Source organism: Oncorhynchus nerka, linkage group LG1, assembly GCF_034236695.1.
Source record: "Oncorhynchus nerka isolate Pitt River linkage group LG1, Oner_Uvic_2.0, whole genome shotgun sequence".
NCBI classification, from domain to species: Eukaryota; Metazoa; Chordata; class Actinopteri; order Salmoniformes; family Salmonidae; genus Oncorhynchus; species Oncorhynchus nerka.
The window spans coordinates 17,545,064-17,564,534 of NC_088396.1; the positions used below are offsets into that span (position 1 = coordinate 17,545,064).

Here is a 19,471-nt window from a genome sequence, read left to right on the forward strand (position 1 = left end):
CTAGTCCAACGCTCTAACCACTAGGCTACGCTGCCGCCCTGGTTGGCCCTGGAAGGTTTTCAGTGTGACTCGGTTGACATCAGTCTGGGGCAGCCTAAAGTCCCAACTTTGCATTCGGCAGGGGTGTTGAACCATTGGTGGTTAATGCGCCTTTGATGGAGCTGTGTCGTAGGGTGGCAGATCACCTGGGGTGGATTGGCTGTCTTCTCCCCCGCAGCAGAGTTCCTACAGGTTTGGGGGAAGGTACTGTATTTAACTCCTGTCCCTGCAGCAGTGAAGCGTCGCTTAGCTCTGTTTAAAGATTTCACCAATGAGCTAAAGGCAACCTGGGATTTCCCTCATTCAGCCAGGATGGTGCTACCAGGTTTGCACACTACTGATGGATGGAAAGCAGGCAAGTTACTTAACTCCAGAGGCTCACAATGGGGCTAATCCTAGCAAGATGCTTCCTAATAAACAGTGGAGGTTCTTGTTGGATCAGCTGGACAAAGTGTTCCAGTCTGAGGGTATGGCGGCCCGGTCGTTGAATGTGGTCACAATGTTGCATATGTATTATATCAATTTGCTGCATGAGCTGAATAAGACCGTGAAGACGGGGAAGACAGTTTTAGAGCTTCTCCTCAAAATGTTGCATTTACATTTACATTTAAGTCATTTAGCAGACGCTCTTATCCAGAGCGACTTACAAATTGGTGCTTTCACCTTATGACATCCAGTGGAACAGCCACTTTACAATAGTGCATCTAGGTCTTTTAAGGGGGGGGGGGGTGAGAAGGATTACTTTATCCTATCCTAGGTATTCCTTAAAGAGGTGGGGTTTCAGGTGTCTCCGGAAGGTGGTGATTGACTCCGCTGTCCTGGCGTCGTGAGGGAGTTTGTTCCACCATTGGGGGGCCAGAGCAGCGAACAGTTTTGACTGGGCTGAGCGGGAACTGTACTTCCTCAGTGGTAGGGAGGCGAGCAGGCCAGAGGTGGATGAACGTTGCTCGGCGTCTGTCCCGCTGTACTATCCTGGCTGTGGGGGAAATGTATGGGGGCGACAGTGGTGGTTCAGCTCCACCTCTTGTTGACATTTTCCTGGATTTGTGAGAGGGACAGGCAGATGTATTTGGACAAGCCAGTTTCGCCAACAAGGGCATCAGTTCTCCCAAGTGGCTCCCAAGCCAATGGGGGCAAGTTACTGTTTGCCGAAGTCCCTAAACCAGGTGTGGGTCGGGTATCAGAACGGCAGCACCATGAAAGCACATTGTTTCTACTCATGGTTCCTCTGTGTTCAGTGGTATTGAGAGTGTGGTATCGTCCAGGTGTGGGTATAATAAACACGGTTCCTTCCCCACATTCAGACACAAGGTTCTCAAGAGTGATGGATCTGAAAACAATTATCCCAGTCCAGGCGCTCTGCCCCTTCGGGACATAATGTATGGGAGACTGGCAGCGTGCTCCGCACGGTGGGAGGCATGGTGAGGGGGCATGGTCTGTAGATCGCTGTGGGGACCATTGGCATAATGACACGAGGTCCTCGCACCTGTCTTGAGTGAAGAGATTTCCTCTCTCCCTCAAAAGCAGCAGTGAGAAGTGCAGAGCGGTTGGCACAGCCAGTACTTTTTAGTTCCAAAGAGCAATGGAGTGTTGCGTTTCATCCTGGACTTGTGCGTTTTGAACAGGCACCTCAAGATGTGCAAGTTCAAAATGCTCACACTTCCGTGGCTATTGCAGTCGGTGCGTCCCAGCGAATGTTTCACGTCCATAGTTCTGAAGGATCCATATTTTCATGTGGATATACATTGACTGTGCCAGCATTAGGAACATCTTCCTAATATTGAGTTGCACCCCCTTTCGCCCTCAGAACAGCCTAAATTCCTCAAGGCATGGACTGTACAAGGTGTCGAAAGTGTTCCACAGGGACGCTGATCCACGTTTACTCCAATTCTTCACAGATTTGTTTCAAGTTGGCTGGATGTCCTTTGCGTGGCGGGCCATTCTTGATACAGACTGTTGGACTTATAAAATACTTATTTATGTTACCATACTATTGAACTTATTGATTACTTTACATGTATTTAAAAAAATATTTTTTACCCCTTTTTCATGGTATCCAATTGGTAGTTACAGTCTTGTCCCATCGCTGCAACTCGGGAGAGGGTAGGGAAGGTTGAGAGCCGTGCGTCCTCCGAAACATAACCCTGCCGAGCCGCACTACTTCTTGACACAATGCCCGCTTAACACAGAAGCCAGCCACACCGATGTGTCAAAGGAAACACTGTACACCGTGTCAGCGCCACCAGAGTGCAATGGTACAAGAACATCCCTGCCAGCCAAACGCTCCCCTTACCCAGACGACGCTTGGCCAATTGTGTGCCGCCCCATGGGTCTCCCGGTCATGGCCGGCTGTGACAGAGCCTGGACCCGAACCAGGATCTCTAGTGGCACAACTAGCATTGCGATGCATTCCTTAGACCACTGCACCACTCGGGATGACCTACTTTACATGTATAATGAATAAACAGTACCAGTCAAAAGTTTGGACACCGATTCATTCAAGGTTTTATCTTTATTTTCGACATTGTAGAATAATAGTGAAGACATCAAAACTATGAAATAACACATATGGAATCATGTCAATCAATCAATATTTTTCAACAACAGTGTCTGTTGTTGATTCTGGTGGCTCTCCGTTGGCCCAGACAACCCTGGTTCCTGGAGATCATCCGCCTGTTGGGCGGGGACCTGTGGAGGGTTCCGTGTTGTTGGGATCTATTGTCCCAGGTGCACGGGAGAATTTGGCAACCACGACTACAGATATGCGATCTATGGGTTTGGCCAATGATAAATTGAAATTGAGGGCTAGTGGTTTACCTTCCATCGGGATTATGACTATACAGTGGTCACGTGCGCCCTCTACGGGAGGGTTGTATACATATAAGTGGCGCACGTTAGAGGGTTGGTGTCTGGTTAAAGGAGTTTCTTCTTTTCAGAGCTCTTTGGAAGAAATGTTTGTTCTTGCAAGATTTTTTTGAGCTGGGCCTTTCTTTTTCCACCTTGAACGTTTATATGGCAGCTATCTCAGTGTGTCATGTAGGGATTGACAACTCTAACCCGGGGTCTCCTCCTCTGGTGATGCGGTTCCTTAAAAAGGTGTGCATCTGCTCCGACCAGTGTCTAAGCCTATGGCACCAACCTGTGACCTGGCTTTGGTCTTGTGTCGGCCAAATGCATTTGGGATCTCCATCTCCATCAGTGCACCCTTCCTGTTTGGAGTTCGCGCCAGGCTACTGCAAAGTGATGTTACGTCCTAATGCAGCTTTTGCTCCCAAGGTTATGCTTATGTCTTACAGGTCCTTACCTTTCGAGCTGTTCCATTTCTGGCCGCCTCTGTTTCCTTCCAGTGAACAACGGAGGTTGCATGGACTGTGAACTGTGTGCGTTTTACACACGTATATGGATAGGACTGCGTTTGTGCCAGATTCACTAATCCAGCTCGCGGCAGGGTGCTTTCTAAGCAGCGTCTTTCTCATTGGATGTTGGAGGCTCCCTGAAATATTACAGCAAAGGACAACGGTTGGCTAGCGGTGTCACTCCACTAGGGGTGTGGTGGCTTCTTGGGCACTGTTCAGGGGCATGTTGATTGGTGATGTCTGTGCTACAGCGAGTTTGGGTTCCCCACATACCTTTTTCCCAGTGTGGCTCATAGTGTTCTAATGGCTGGGTCAGGGAGTGGGTGTCAAGCAGTGAGCAGGTTGTGCATATTATCAGCGTTACCACAGTTTCCTGTGGATTTAAGCCTTGGCAGCACGTGAGTACACAGTTTCCAAGTTACTGCATGTCTCCTGTGGGTTTGAGCCTCGGGCTGCCATGCTTCATCAACTCTGGTCCCTGCTATGTAGCATGTGTGCTATACCAAGTCACAACAGTTTTTCTGATGTTTTGGACTTGTGGTCCCTTGTACGAGTTCTGACATTTCAGGCTCACAAGGTATTGTTCTTGGAATCATGGGATCTATGGACTGCAGTGGCAGCGTGTCAGTGTGCATAGCCAAGTTGCAGCAGGTCCTGGTTCTCTATATGGGTCTCTGACAGTTCAGGACTCATGAGGATTTGTGCAAGTTCTCCCACTTAAAAAGATGAGAGAGGCCTGTAATTTTCATCATAGGTACACTTCAACTATGACAGACAAAATGAGAAAAAAATCCAGAAAATCCCATTGTAGGATTTTTTATGAATTTATTTGCAAATTATGGTGGAAAATAAGTATTTGGTCACCTACAAACAAGCAAGATTTCTCGCTCTCACAAACCTGTAATTTCTTCTTTAAGAGGCTCCTCTGTACTCCACTCGTTACCTGTATTAATGGCACCTGTTTGAACTTGTCCACAACCTCAAACAGTCACACTCCAAACTCCACTATGGCCAAGACCAAAGAGCTGTCAAAGGGCACCAGAAAGAAAATTGTAGACCTGCACCAGGCTGGGAAGACTGAATCTGCAATAGGGAAGCAACTTGGTTTGAAGAAATCAACTGTGGGAGCAATTATTAGGAAATGGAAGACATACAAGACCACTGATAATCTCCCTCGATCTGGGGCTCCACGCAAATCTCACCCCGTGGGGTCAAAATGATCACAAGAACGGTGAGCAAAAATCGCAGAACCACACGGGGGGACCTAGTGAATGACCTGCAGAGAGCTGGGACCAAAGTAACAAAGCCTACATTCAGTAACACACTACACTACCAGGGACTCAAATCAAGTTTGCTAGAGAGCATTTGGATGATCCAGAAGAAGATTGGGAGAATGTCATATGGTCAGATGAAACCAAAATATAACTTTTTGGTAAAAACTCAACTCGTCGTGTTTGGAGGACAAAGAATGCTGAGTTGCATCCAAAGAACACAATACCTACTGTGAAGCATGGGGGTGGAAACATCATGCTTTGGGACTGTTTTTCTGCAAAGGGACCAGGACGACTGATCCGTGTAAAGGAAAGAATGAATGGGGCCATGTATCGTGAGATTTTGAGTAAAAACCGCCTTCCATTAGCATGGGCATTGAAGATGAAACGTGGCTGGGTCTTTCAGCATGACAATGATCCCAAACACACCGCCCGGGCAACGAAGGAGTGGCTTCGTAAGAAGCATTTCAAGGTCCTGGAGTGGCCTAGCCAGTCTCCAGATCTCAACCCCATAGAAAATCTTTGGAGGGAGTTGAAAGTCCGTGTTGCCCAGCAACAGCCCCAAAACATCACTGCTCTAGAGGAGATCTGCATGGAGGAATGGGCCAAAATACCAGCAACAGTGTGTGAAAACCTTGTGAAGACTTACAGAAAACGTTTGACCTCTGTCATTGCCAACAAAGGGTATATAACAAAGTATTGAGATAAACTTTTGTTATTTACCAAATACTTATTTTCCACCATAATTTGCAAATAAATTCATTAAAAATCCTACAATGTGATTTTCTGGATTGTTTCTCTCTCATTTTGTCTGTCATAGTTGAACTGTACCTATGATGAAAATTACAGGCCTCTCTCATCTTTTTAAGTGGGAGAACTTGCACAATTGGTGGCTGACTAAATACTTTTTTGCCCCACTATATATTCATAACTGTACGTTTGTGTTTTATTTGCTTGTTTGGCAGGGTGAACCTGACCCAGCTGGGAGGCTCCTGCTGCAGTGACACCGGGGCTATGAGGAGGCGCTGGAGTTGGCTGGACCACGAGCCCCATGTCCATGCCCCTCCCTTCCAGCCCATCTGTCTGACCCTCAGCCCCAACATCAGCCTCCGCATCCAGACACAGGACTGCATCTACCTCACCTTCACCTCTCGCAAGAGCAGTGTGAGGTTCAACGTGGGGGCCAAACTCAAGGTGAGACACTGACATGGTCAATTACAGATTCAAGACACCAGGTGAGTGGCGTATATTACTCTAATCATGCGAGCACAGAATACCATGCTTTATAATGAGCACTGAAGTTGATCACAGGTGTCACATCCTTCCACAGCTTTCTACTAACACCCACTCATATCAGAGCTGATCACTTTGCTTTTCCCCAGCTGGAGCACTTGAAGAGCCTGATGTTGCCTGGGCCAGACCTGGACCAGAGACACCTCCACATGAAGAGTGCAGAGATCTACAACCTTCTGCAGAGGATCCAGGGCTATATCTCCTACCAGCAGGCCCCAAGTCCACAGAAGGTTACGCCCCAATATAGCCTGGTCTCTCAAATGGAGAGACTGAAGACACCTCTGGACAAGCACCACTCAGTCAAGAAGAGAGTTCAGATAGCTACCAAAGCCAAATAATTCATTTTTCATTAAATTGGATACAGCAACTCGTCTAGTCTCAAAAACAAAAAAAATTGCACAATGAGACAATAGTGCTTATGTATAGTGTGAACAATGAGACAAGGACAGCAGATATACTAATTTGTCATCCTTTTTAATCAGATTGTTCATGGATAAATACAGTAGTTACACTATACACACACACACTTCTATACAGAGGATGCCTAAGAAAAAGCTGCAGTTAAGTTTACATTAACTTTGTAATTCATTGAATGTGGGAGTAGCATTAGGCAAATATATCCATAATATATTACATTTCTGAGTAAGACCACTGACTTCTCCATTCCTTTACAGTGCAAAACTGCTCTAGACAAAGGTCCATTAACACCAAGCTAGAGAAGTCCAAGCATCCCAAATACAAAAGAAAAGGTAAAAAAAAAAAAAAAAAGTTCTCAGGGTATTTTACATGTACGCAACAAGTTGAAAAAAAACATCAATGGAGAGAGCAAGAGGAAGAACTATCATTTGGAAACCACTGACACAGTAAAACAGAAGGGTTCCTTTATTAAAAACAGACCAAGGGAGCAGTGTTTAAACCTGAGAGCCCTGCAGCACAGGCTGTCATAGACCAGAGATCTCCATGTTCATAGAGAAAGGCGGAGAGATGTTACATATCGTGCAGCATGTTCTCTTTTCATTCCGTATCTTAATCCATTAACAAAATAAGCATAAACGTGGCGGCTGCTCGTCGCTCATTAGCTACCTGACCAATGAATTAAGTTCTACCTCCTCTATTAGCCTGGTTAGAGTGTCCTTATTCCACCCGCTCAACATTCACCCTCGTTTCCCCATTTGCTACGCTCACTGAATGTGCCAACTTATCTTGACTCAGAAATGTTGTATTATGATAAGAGAAATACAGCTGATATAGCCAATAACCCTTGTCTGTGTGGATCTCTCCCACATAAAGAAGTAAGCCCAACACCTTTACATTTTAGTTGAACAAATTGATTCCAGATCAGTACCAAAAAGAAAGTCTTCATTTCACACTGCTCCTACCAACTGAGTGATTGAATGCCTAACTAGACCACGACATGGTCGGACGCTGTTGGTTGTGTCAGTGTTAAGGGTATCTTTGGCCTTGTATAGGATCTCTGCAGGTCGAGGGCCAAAGACTAGCACAGTCCTTCTCCTAGACTTTTACTCCACAAGCTCCAGGTCTGGCTAGGTCAGGGCTGAAGTAACCCTCCTGTCCAAACCAGACAGGGCTCTTTGGACCAGGCCTTCAGGTTACTTATTCACAGACAACAACAGGTTCATCTGAAGAAGAGAGAGAGAGCATATAAAACACAGCGAGGACTCACTCCACGAAAAACATCCAGTGTGACTTTGAATGTCGCTCCAGACACCACTACACACACACAGCGAAAACCTGAATAAACCCAAGGTTGAATAAATACACTTGGAAAAAATCTCTCGAGATCGAACAGCCATTTCCAGTAAGAGATTGTAAAACCTTGTAATACCTTGCCCTTGGTTATGATTTTGTAAGTGAAGCCAGTGCCAGCCTTACCTGTTCCATAGAAGGGCAAGCGATGATCTGAAGGTCCTCGCCACTGTATTCCTCCTGAAGCAAGGCGTGCAGTCTCTGAAACACCTGCTGGATGTTGTTCTGTGGGAGAAAACAGCAGGTTAGCCAGAGAGCTGCTGGAGAGAAATTATCCCCTCGCTGGTCCCCTTTGTATCCCAGTTGCCATGTCAACGGTGTTATTGTGCACTTAGATTCACTTACTGTAGATTAGCACCTAGCTGTGCACAAAGAGCCATGATAATTACGGAATAATTATTTATTTTTAACAAGCAGGAACAAGGCTTTAAAAAAAAAAGTAGCTGCATATTGCTCAGCCTGAGCACCTGCTGAAAATATCCTATTTGTTATGTAGGTGTGTACTAAAACCCCTATGAGCTCCTGTTACTCTACAGGGTTAGCCTGGCCAAAGATCTGTTCATTTGTACTTTGGCAAGACAGCAGAAACATATCTGGGACCAGGCTAGCACAGGGTTGGCGAAAGGAGGAGAGTTTAAACTCCACTGTCTAACAGACACCCACCCGGACAGGCTTGAAGAGGATAAACTCTGTGTCTCTGTTGGCCAGGTACAAGGACATGCTCTGTAACGTGCTTGGCAGCTTGCTCTTCATCACCCTGTAGGTAGCCATCACTATGTCGTTGATCTTGGCTAAAAAGGGGAGAGCGAGAGCGTGAGTCATTTCTCAGTTCCAAGCCTTCCTTCCGCCACATGATATAGAGGTTTCACTGAAATATGATGATACGGTTTCTTACCTGGCTGTGCCCAAGGTTGTTGGGAGAGGTTGTACGTGGGACCTCCTTGGATCGCCATGGTTTTCAGAGCGGACACCTGAAACAACACAAGTTCCCATCTTCCTCAGTGAAGGACAACGTGAGTTAGTCTGGCGATCTTGACTATAAGTCCTATTCTAGATTAAGGAAGGCATTTGTTGAAAGTGCTATATACAGGTACCTGCCAAAATAAAAGGAAAGACTTGAGCAAATGAGGGTCACAAAAGTATAGTCGGTGCTTTCACACAGGTGTGGCTCCTGAATGAATTAAGCAATTAACATCTCATCATGCTTAGGGTCATGTATAAAAAAAAAAATGCCCAAGTAGCCCATTATTTTGGCTACCATGGCTGGAAGAAGAGATCTCAGTGAATTTGGAAGAGGGATCTCAAAAGAGATCAAGGTGTTTAAAGGGTGTGTGTGTGTGTGTGTGTGTGTGTGTGTGTGTGTAAGTCACCAGATCTCAACCCAACTGAACAGGTATGGGAGATTCTGGACCAAATTCTGCAATTTCTTGTGGAAGAATGGTGTCACATCCCTCCAATAGAGTTCCAGACACTTTGTAGAATCTATAACAAGGCGCACTGAAGCCGTTCCGGCCCAACACCCTATTAAGACACTTTATGTTGGCATTTCCTTTAATTTGGCAGTTACCTGTAAGTCCAATTCATTATAACCACTTTAATACTGTATGACTTTTAATACTGTATGAGAAAGACCATAGATGATAGGCACTGAGTAGATTCAGAACAGAAGGTCACAATGTTTTAAAATGAAACCCATCACATTTGAAAAGGCCTAGATTCCAGTAGAATAAGATTCACCTTTGAATAGCCCTTTATCTTTCAGTTTTACTGCACAAAATCATGACCCTCAATTACCAGAAAAAGAAAAGAGAAAGTCCAAGGTCAGGTTTTTGAAGTCTGAGCCCCCAGGCTATCGGTCTGCCTCTCCACTCTGTCAGACTGACACGTTACCTTGGTGAGAAACTCTTCCAGATTCCCAACAAAGAGGTGAGTCTGCTGCTGGATGAACTGCTCACAGCTGAACTTCAGATGGCGGTCCACGTCCTTCTTCGAATCTATGTAGTGCTCCTTTATCTCCGGTGATCCCTAAGGTCCAACAGAGAGAGCGAGAGAGAGAGAGAGAGGGGGGGTTAGTAACTAGTAAGTGATAGTATAGATGAAACATTACATATACTGCCAGGTTTTCCTGACATGGGGATAGGACCAGGAGTTTTTTTTCCCTGTGTGAAAGTATTCAGACGCCTTGGATTGCTTAACCTTATACTGTTTTACAAAGTGGGATTCAAATCGATGTCATTTTTTTGTCAACAATTTACACAAAATATTCTGAGGTCTAAGTGGAAGAATATTTATTTTGAATTCTTAAGATAACAAAATTAGTCATTGCATAAGTGTTCAGCCCTTTTTTTTCAACAAGCCTAAATTATTTTACGAGTGACATTTGGCTCAACATATCACATGGACTCTGTGTGAAATAATAGGGGTTTAATTTTTTTAATGATTAACCCTTCCTCTGTCCCCATACATATATATCTTTAGGTCTCTCAGTCAAGTATTGCATTTCAAGCATAGATTCAACTACAACGACCAGGGAGCATTTCGAAAGCCTCATAAAAGGTCAGTGGTTGGTAGATCAGTAGCAATAACAAATCATAAGCATGGTCAAGTTAATAATTATGCTGTGGATTATATATTAAACCACCCAGACACATCAAAGAAAGTCATTCTTCTGAACTGAGCTGCAGGACAGGAATGAAACTGCTCAAGGATGTTACCATGAGGCTATTGATGATTTTAAAAACTGCTTCAAAGTTCAATGTCAGTGATGGTAGAAAACTAAACATGGATCAACAACATTGTAGTGACTCCACAATAATTGCCTAAATGAAAGAGTGACAAACTATTCCTCAATGACAAACTATTCCAAAACTAAAGTAAAACTGCAACAAAAAAAACAGTAAATGAACACACTTTTTGGCCTAAATGCAAAGCCTTATGTTTGGAGCAATTCCAACACATCACTGTGTAACTGTCTCCTTATTTTCAAGCATGGTGGTGGCTGCATCATGGTATGGGTATGCTTGACATTGGCAAATACTAGGGAGTTTTTCAGGATAAAAAGACACTGGATGGAGCTAAGCACAGGCAAAATCCTAGAGCAAAACCTGCTTCAGTCTGCTTTACACCAGAGACAGGGAGAGTAAATTACTTTTCAGCAGGGCAATAACCTATTACACAAGGCCAAATCTACACTGGAGTTCCTTACCACGAAGACTGTGAATGTTCCTGAATGTCCACGTTAGAGTTTTGACTTAAATCAGCTTGAAAATCTATGGCAAGACTCCAAAATTGCCACTAGACATGATCCAACATTTTGACAGAGCTTGAAGAATTTTGAAAGGAATAATGGGAAAATATTGCACAATCCAGGTGTGCAAAGCTCACAATAAGATTCCGTTGTAATTGATGCCAAAGGTGTTTCTGACATGTATCGCCTCAGGGTGCTGAATACTTATGCAACGACTATATTTTAGTTTTTTACATTTCTAGTCATCTTTTATTTATTTTCTCTCCACTTTGACATTAGAATATTTTGTATAGATTGTTGAAAAAAAAAGGGATTAATACATTTTTTATCTCACTTTGTAACACAAAATGTGAAGAAATCCAAGGGGTCTGAACACCATTGCAAGGCACTGTATATGTATTCTATATTTTAACCAAATCAAAAACTTTACCTCCAATAGAAATTCTAGGATAGCGTTGTGGCTGTTGAGTCTGAAGAAACCAGGAACAGATTTTGGGTTCATCATTTTGAAGGCAGCATCTGATTTGAGATGGAAAAAAAAGAAGACTCATCTTGCTGAAGAAGGATTAGAGTGCCCTCTAGTGTTACAAATGAAATACTAACTTGACTGAAATGAGTGCTAAAACAGGAACACTTCTATCAAACGCTACAAGTTATACAATATCTCAAGTTATTACCACTACTATAATAGTCATATGTGCATTTGATGGAAACAATGGGCATTCCCCACTGATAATGTCAATATAATGACAGGTTTTATGGAGCCAGAACATACATCAGCTGGCCTAATCTCTCCCTCCTCACCTCTGGTTCTCTTCAGGTCCAGAGAGATCTCCTTGATGGCAAAGTCTGTGTGGAAGGGAGCGATCTGTTCCCTCATGATCAGCAGGTGTTTGATCAGAAACAGCTGACCGTCTACCTGCGTCTGGACAAGATGAAGCCATAGCGCTAAATATAACATCTGAATGATCCAAATGTAACCTTGTTCCAAAAACAAAACTAGCATTGAGCCATTTATAGTGGAAAAAATGAATAACATGCTAATCGTAAAGCTACAGTTGTGTTTCTCAATTACACCGTATACAGGCAGAAACGTATAATACAACACATCACATGCAATGTGCCAACCACCCCAAAAACAATAATAATAATAGGCACCAACCTTGTTCTTTAGGATGACATCGGACGCTTTGAGCAGGGAGTGGATGCAGGCAGACAAGGCCTCTTGCGATAAGCCCTGGAAGACTGCTCTCTGGGGGGCCAAGAAATTCAATGCATCAACACAGGGACAACATGGTGGATGGTAGATTAAAGAGATCAAGAGGAAAGGTCAAATAGCATCATGAAATGGACTATGACTCATGATTCATTCATATGACTCTCTCATATATCGAAGAGTAAACATGCAAAATGCCAGATAATCCAAGCACTCACATCTATGCACCTATAGAGCTTGGACAAGCAGACCAGCGTCCGTCTGACTGTGGGGTACCACATGCCATGCAGGTCAGCGGGAGAGATGGATGGCTGCAAGCGGGACGAGTCTATACTACCTGTAAGTAAGGGAAAGAGAGGAGGGCAGAAAGGTACAACAGTAAGACGCATGCTTCTACACTTGCTTGCTGTTTGGGGTTTTAGGCTGGGTTTCTGTACAGCACTTTGTGACATCAGCTGATGTAAGAAGGGCTTTATAAATACAATATAAGATATCCCTTTACACTAATTTGTAAACACTGACTTGCGTTACTGGCTCTCCGGTCATTTGGATCTTCAAGCTGCACGTCTGAGAAGGATGACTCCTGGGCCATTAGCTTCATCTGCTCTTCCTTCAGGCTCTGGGCAATTTTCTGTGACCATGAACGAGAAAGAGAGAGATGGATTACAAACTGTCTTTATTTTGTATCGAACTTGCCCGTAGGAACAGATCTAGGATCAGCACACCTTCCCCAAATCTTAACCATTGGGGGGGGTGTTGTAATAGGAACTACTAGGTGAAAAGGGAAGAGCAGCCGCAGATAAAGTCAATCATGAATCAATCTGGTTTATTTCAAGTTGCAACAGCACAGAAGCTGAGAAAAATGTAATGTCTAGCTGGCCTCTTAGAGACAAGCCCTTTATATTTTAAATCAGGCAGCACCAAGTGTTCTGTAAACACCAACCCCAGAGGCTTGTAGGAAGACAAAACTAAATGCAGTGACTATCAGCTGCTACAAAATCACATAATACAACAATCATCAAGTGGCCCCTGTCCTTGTACCTCCAGTCTGGCGTCAATTACAATCAACAAAACATTGCACAAACAGACCACTGGAAATCATGTGTATTACAGAAAGGGAACACTTAACTGTTAAACTCTTAAATATTCCACAGAGGGGAAAGAGGGGAAACAGAAAATGTAGTGGCTTGCGAAAGTATTCACACCCTTGGCATTTTTCGTATTTTGTTGCCTTACCCAGAGGAATTAAAATAAAAAAAATTGAGGGGTTTGTAATCATTTGATTTACACAACATGCATACAACTTTGAAGATGCATAATATTTTTCATTGTGAAATAAACAAGAAATAAGCTAAAAAAAACAGAAAACTTGAGTGTGCATAACTATTCACCCCCGACCCCCAAGTCAATACTTTGTAGAAACACCTTTCGCAGAAAGTACAGCTGTAAGTCTCTTGGGGTATGTCTCTATAAGCTTGACACCTAAGCTTGACATCTAACCACTGAGATTTTTGCCCATTTTTCAAGGCAAAACTGCTCCAGCTCCGTCAAGTTGGATGGGTTCCACTGGTGTACCTCAATCTTTATGTCATACCACAGATTCTCAATTGGATTGAGGTCTGGGATTTGACTAGGCCATTCCAAGATATTTAAAATGTTTCCCCTTAAACCACTCGAATGACGCTTTAACAGTACGCTTAGGGTCATCGTTAGGTTTCCCCTCAAGAATTTCCCTGTATTTAGCATCATCCATCATTCCTTCAATTCTGACCGGTTTCCTAGTCCCTGCCGATAAAAAAGCTGACACCACCATGCTTCACTGTGGGGATGGTGTTCTTGGGATGATGTAAGGTGTTGGGTTTGACCCAGACATAGTGTTTTCCTTGATGGCCAAAAAGCTCAATTTTAGTCTCATCTGACCAGAGTACCTTCTTCCATATGTTTGGGGATTCTCCCACATGCCTTTTTTTTCTGGCCACTCTTCCGTAAAGCCCAGCTCTGTGGAGTGTATGGCTTAAAGTGGTCCTATGGACAGATACTCCAATCTCAGCTGTGGCGCTTTGCAGCTCCTTCAGGGTCATCTTTGGTCTCTTTGTTGCCTCTCTGATTAATGCACTCCTTGCCTGGTCTATGAGTTTTGGTGGGCGGCACTCTCTTGGCAGGTTTGTTGTGGTGCCATATTCTTTCCATTTTTTTTTATAATGGATTTAATGGTGCTCCGTGGGATGTTCAAAGTCTCTGATATTTTTTTAGAACCCAACCCTGATCTGTACTTCTCCACAACTTTGTCCCTGACCTGTTTGGAGTGCTCCTTTGTTCTTCATGGTGCCACTTGCTTGGTGGTGCCCCTTGCTTAGTGGTGTTGCAGACTCTGGGGCCTTTCAGAACAGGTGTATATATACTGAGATCATGTGACACTTAGATTTGACCTGTGTGCACTTTATTTAACTAATTATGTGACTTCTGAAGGTAATTGGTTGCACCAGATCTTATTTAGGGGCTTCATAGCAAAGGGGGTGAATACATATACACAAACCACTAGGATTATTTTGTGTATGTCCATTACATGAAATCCAAATAAAAATCCATTTAAATGACAGATTGTAAAGCAACAAAAAAGGAAAAACGCCAAGGGGGATGAATGAATTTTGCAAGGCACTGTACTTTACATTTGTATCTAGGGGTGACTCACTGAAAACAGCCACATCAGACAGACCCACCTCCATCATCTCCAGTTTCTCAGGATAGGCCAGGTCCCCAGGGGCTGGGTTGTATCCGATGATGTCAGTCTGGATGTAGATGTGTGTCCTGTAGACCAGCCTCTCCTGGACATCCTCCAGCATCTGTTTCACCACCGCATCAAAGGCCCCCAACTGACCAGCTACAAACATAGTCAGTGTATCATTTCAAATCCAAAGTGCTGGAGTAGAGAGTCAAAACAACTACATTTGTCACTGTTCCAATACTTTGGAGCTCACTGTATATTGCTATCTTGTATGGTAAGATGTTCTGGTAAATGTAACATACAAGTGCATATTTCCTACAAAGAGTTAACTGTACCGGATGGTTAGAGTAACCAGAGTAGGTCCTTTGTATTGTGAATAACAGTACCGTTGTTGTGGACGTGGTCCTCCAGCATCTCATTCTTGAGGATGCCACAGAGCTCCGACAGGGTCTCCAGGTGGATAACGTGGATGATGAGTGGCCGCAGGACGTCGTAAAGCGACAGACACAGCTTCTCCAGCAGCTCACTAGAGGGGGTAAAACCCGACGGCAAGCTCCATTATTCCCATTCACATGTCAGACTAGAGAGCACAAGGCTCTAGTGAGTTAACTCACTGCAACGTAAAGGTCATATTTGAGTCGTCCTCTTGAAATAATATTTTGAAAGCGTATTTGTTGCTCCAAGCGAGAAACACTAAGCTAGTATATGAGAAAGCTAGATAATGATTTGCGTCTCACTGTGTTGAATTGTAAAGCTGCCGTTTTTGTTAATGAATGGCTAAGTCAGCAATTACTACAGTAGAGCCATCACATGCTGTAGCAAATACTATTGAGAATAATGACCAGGAAATAGCCATTCATGTGAGCCTTGCCTTCAAGACAAACACCCTGCACATATACTGAAGTAGAACAGGCAGGGCTCTTTGCTTCTCAGTTACAGACACAGCTTCTTCTACAGCCCACTGGAAGGTTAGATACATTGACATGACACTGTGTTGAATTGTATGGCTGCCCTCAGCAAATTCAGTTAATGAAAACCTGAAGTCAGCAATACAACAATAGAGGTGTCATGAGCTTCAGCAGATACTATGGTGAATAGTAACCAACCAGGAAATAGCCCCACCTCCTTGACAAACATATGCAGAATGTGTTGTAGGACAAACTGTACATGCTTCTTACTCACTCCTATACTAGCACTAGGGGATGGTGCTACTTACTCTAGTCTGGGCGTGGGTTTGGAGAAGAACTCATTGTAGAGCTGGTGCTCATCCTGACAGACATGAACCATGAAGGCACAGCCACTACGCACCTGGGAGGAGAACACAGGACAGACAGAATCAGCACTGGCAAACCATGTTGAAAGCTTCTCAGATAATCTCAATAATCAAAAGTGAATGGATTCTAGTAAAATAACAAACATGTGGTCTTACTAATGCACAGTGGTCCTTATTGTTTTGACTGGTCAGGTCTGTGATGGTCGATGTGATGCTGGGACTGAGGAGCTGCTCTCTCTGGTCCAGGTAGCACTGGTGTATCTCCTCTAACAGCTGGTGGTACCTGGGGATGCCAGAACGTGGGAAATAATTATACGTAGATGACAGAAAACATTACATAGGTGAGGTGCTCCTGATAATGGCGTTTTAGCATACAAGAGCCCCATACTTACTCAGGAATTCTCTCTGACCTCTGCTCTATTTGTTCAATCAGTGTCTGAAAGAACAATCACACAATTATTCATCTCTAGAAAGACAACACATATTTGCACACCAAAAGAAGGGTGTCTCAGAATGTTGATGGTATTTCCAAAAGAAAAATGAAGTAGTTCTACTAACTCTGACTTTGGGTGCAGCTGCTCTGAACTTGACATAGTACAGTGTGAAGGCATTGTCTGCGTTAGCCAAACCCAATGGATCCTGGAAGAAAAGTACATTCTAATCAGACATACAACTCAAGAGCGAAGACAGTTGATTGTGTACCAGTACCAAGTCACTGTCGATAAAAAGGGAGTTCTTCCTACCCTTTTTGTTAACTGGTTGGTGAGATTCTGCATAGTGTTCACAGTGTAAGTCTTCATGAAGTGCATAGCTTTAGACAGACATTGTTTGAACTTGGCCAGATACACTGGGTAGTCCTTAAAGTTTGGCTGTAGGTGAAAAATAACAGAAATAAGTAAGTCATAACACAATATAGTGACACTGGTCTACAGTAGAATACGGACACTTTCCATTGTGAGCTGAAAATATACTTACATGGGACGAAACATACTCTATACAGTCATCCAATTTTGAAAGCATTGGTATAAATCCTTCACTGTTTACAGACAGTGTGGGTGAGTTTAGTTTCTGCAAAGACAGAGCGAGAGAGATTATGACCTTTTGCAATGCTCGGGTTAGGAACAAGACTCACCTTCGGAGACATTTGCTCGAGGACTTCAAGTGTCACAGCAAAGAAGGGTGGATAAAAGGTTTAATCAGAAAACCAGCATACCGTGTTGAGGTTCTCCAACTCATTGAAATAGGAAAGCTTCTGCTGTATGCTCTCAGCCAGATCCACTAGTTCGGACTGTTAAAGAGAAAAGTATATGTTGGCAGGGAACTATGATTTTGATAACAGGCTGACATTTCATGTCCGATGTTGTATTCCATTTCAAATGGAAACAGGTCCATACTACTATGATCTGTTGGTACCTTTTGTGCCGCTGACAGTCTCACAGCCTAAATGCAAAATGGTTCTCTACCTGTTCTTTAAGGAGCTGTTCACAGGCCTCGTGGAGGGTGCCTGTCTTGTTGGACACAAACAGGTACTGCTTCTGCAGAGAGTCCAGGTGCTCGAGGGCAGCATTCACGTCACTCAGAATAGCATCGCATTGTTCCTGATAACAATTGAGATGGTCTCTCGTTTTCCTGCAGGGGTAACACACAGGGAACATTCCAGTAAATTCCTCAGAGATAGAGATCTAATGCAGTTTAGGGTGCACTGTACATAAATCTACTTTCAATGTGAGAGATCAGCAAGTGGAAAGACATGAACATCGAGTTCACCTGTGCTTAGCTCCTTCATCTTGATCCATTTGCGTCTGTAGCTTTGAAAACCAGGAGAAAAACTGCAACGCAAAAAAACACTGAAATAGCTAACTACTACACAACAAACTAACACATGCAACAATCATAATATGAAAAATAGTAGACAGTAGAGGCATGTAATGACAGTGTGTGTATGTGCCTCAGAGGCTGCGTTTAGACAGGATGCCCAATTCGTATCTTTTCTCACTAATCGGATCAGCTCTAAAAAAGAGCTGAAGTGATCGGTCAAAAGACAATTTGTGGAGAAAATATCAGAATTATTAGGCTGCGTTTGTAGCCAGAGTAGTAGCATTGAAGTGTAATGAAAAGCAACACACCTGTTGTGCTGTCTCTATCCTCTCATTCTCCAGATCAAGCATCTGAAAGCCCTTGAGTAGGACATCTTCTGTGGAAGCTGGTACAGTTGTCGTAAATGGGGACCGTAAAGAGCGGGATGTCAGGCTGCACAAGTCTTCAATGGGCAACTGGATACAGAACGCAAATGGGGTTTAGACCAACACATGACACAATCAATACTGTCATAGATCTCAAAATGTTAGAGCTAGCTTTACCAGGTTTGATTGACAGGTTACTATGATATGGGGTTATGATTCGATGACTAATACTTGGCCTGGTGTGTTAGTGAGAGTTAGCTAAGCCTACTCACAGAAGTCATCAAACAAGTATATCAACTCTGGCAAGTTGTTAGCAAAGTAGCTCGTTAGCCTAGCTGGCTGGTGGCTACTAACTAAGACTCAACAAACGACGTGGCAGACGGTAGCTAGCTAGCTATATATTTGAGCTGGCAGCTAGCTAGGTTGAGTTGTGACACTAACTAATGTTATACTCCTTAGCAAGTCCCTCCTGACAATCCTGCAATGCAATCAACCAATTTTCCTTCTGGAATGCATCTTTGCACCTGTCAACTAGCTGCTAAATCGGTGGTAGCCTAGCTAGCGAGGTTATTAGCATTAGCAGCTAGCTTGTCAACTCACCTCTGCGGGAATAGGGAGGGTTTCAGCGGCAGCTCGGATATCCAGAATAGAGTCCGTTTGTTTTTCTGTCAGGGGAGCCATGGCATCTGCACGCCGGTCCCACTGTGACAGTTTTTCACGCGTTTCTTTATCTGTCAGGTCCAGAAAAGAATGGTCTGTAGACGCCATCATCATTCTCAGCAACATTAAACGTCAGCAACAGACTACTTCCTCTTCCGGAAAAATAGGGGGAGGACTCTGACTACAGCGTCCAATGGTATGACTATTATTTTTCAGAACAATTTCTTACTCATTGGTGGTTGAAACGATTAAAACGTTGCACACATCAATACAGGTGATAATGGAGTGGTGTTCTCAGGACACATTTAGTGAACAGTGTATTTCCAGTGCATTTGGCAAATCTGTCATCTGTCAAATTGAGTACACTGACATTGTTTCACTAAACAGAGAAATTACACAACCCAACGTGACAGCATGGAAGCACTCACTGCTGTTGCCCTT

General features: G+C 43.7%; 1 protein-coding gene across 1 annotated transcript; it reads right to left on the reverse strand.

Moving 5' to 3' along the window:
- Positions 1–6,414: 6,414 nt before the first annotated feature.
- On the reverse strand, positions 6,415–19,179 carry cog3 (component of oligomeric golgi complex 3). Its single transcript, XM_029631167.2, has 23 exons — positions 18,971–19,179; positions 18,314–18,460; positions 17,955–18,016; positions 17,651–17,816; positions 17,401–17,475; positions 17,163–17,255; positions 16,931–17,056; positions 16,746–16,826; positions 16,580–16,623; positions 16,344–16,470; positions 16,131–16,222; positions 15,301–15,440; positions 14,910–15,070; positions 12,712–12,820; positions 12,408–12,526; positions 12,136–12,225; positions 11,778–11,898; positions 11,404–11,492; positions 9,617–9,751; positions 8,622–8,697; positions 8,390–8,517; positions 7,853–7,951; positions 6,415–7,599 (listed from the first exon to the last, which is right to left on the reverse strand). The coding sequence occupies exons 1-23, from the start codon at positions 19,154–19,156 to the stop codon at positions 7,570–7,572; spliced, it is 2,496 nt and encodes an 831-aa protein (XP_029487027.1). The 5' UTR covers positions 19,157–19,179; the 3' UTR covers positions 6,415–7,569.
- Positions 19,180–19,471: the final 292 nt, after the last annotated feature.

What these genes read in the sequence shown, in the direction of transcription:
- cog3 (XM_029631167.2), bottom strand. Translation starts at nt 19,156, where the DNA reads ATGTTGCTGAGAATGATGATGGCGTCTACAGACCATTCTTTTCTGGAC. An exon ending in AGGTCAGAGAGAATTCCTGA is followed by an intron (nt 16,471 to 16,579) that starts GTAAGTATGGGG and finishes TGGCATCCCCAG; the next exon opens with GTACCACCAGCTGTTAGAGG. An exon ending in ATGTCATCCTAAAGAACAAG is followed by an intron (nt 11,899 to 12,135) that starts GTTGGTGCCTAT and finishes CATCTTGTCCAG; the next exon opens with ACGCAGGTAGACGGTCAGCT.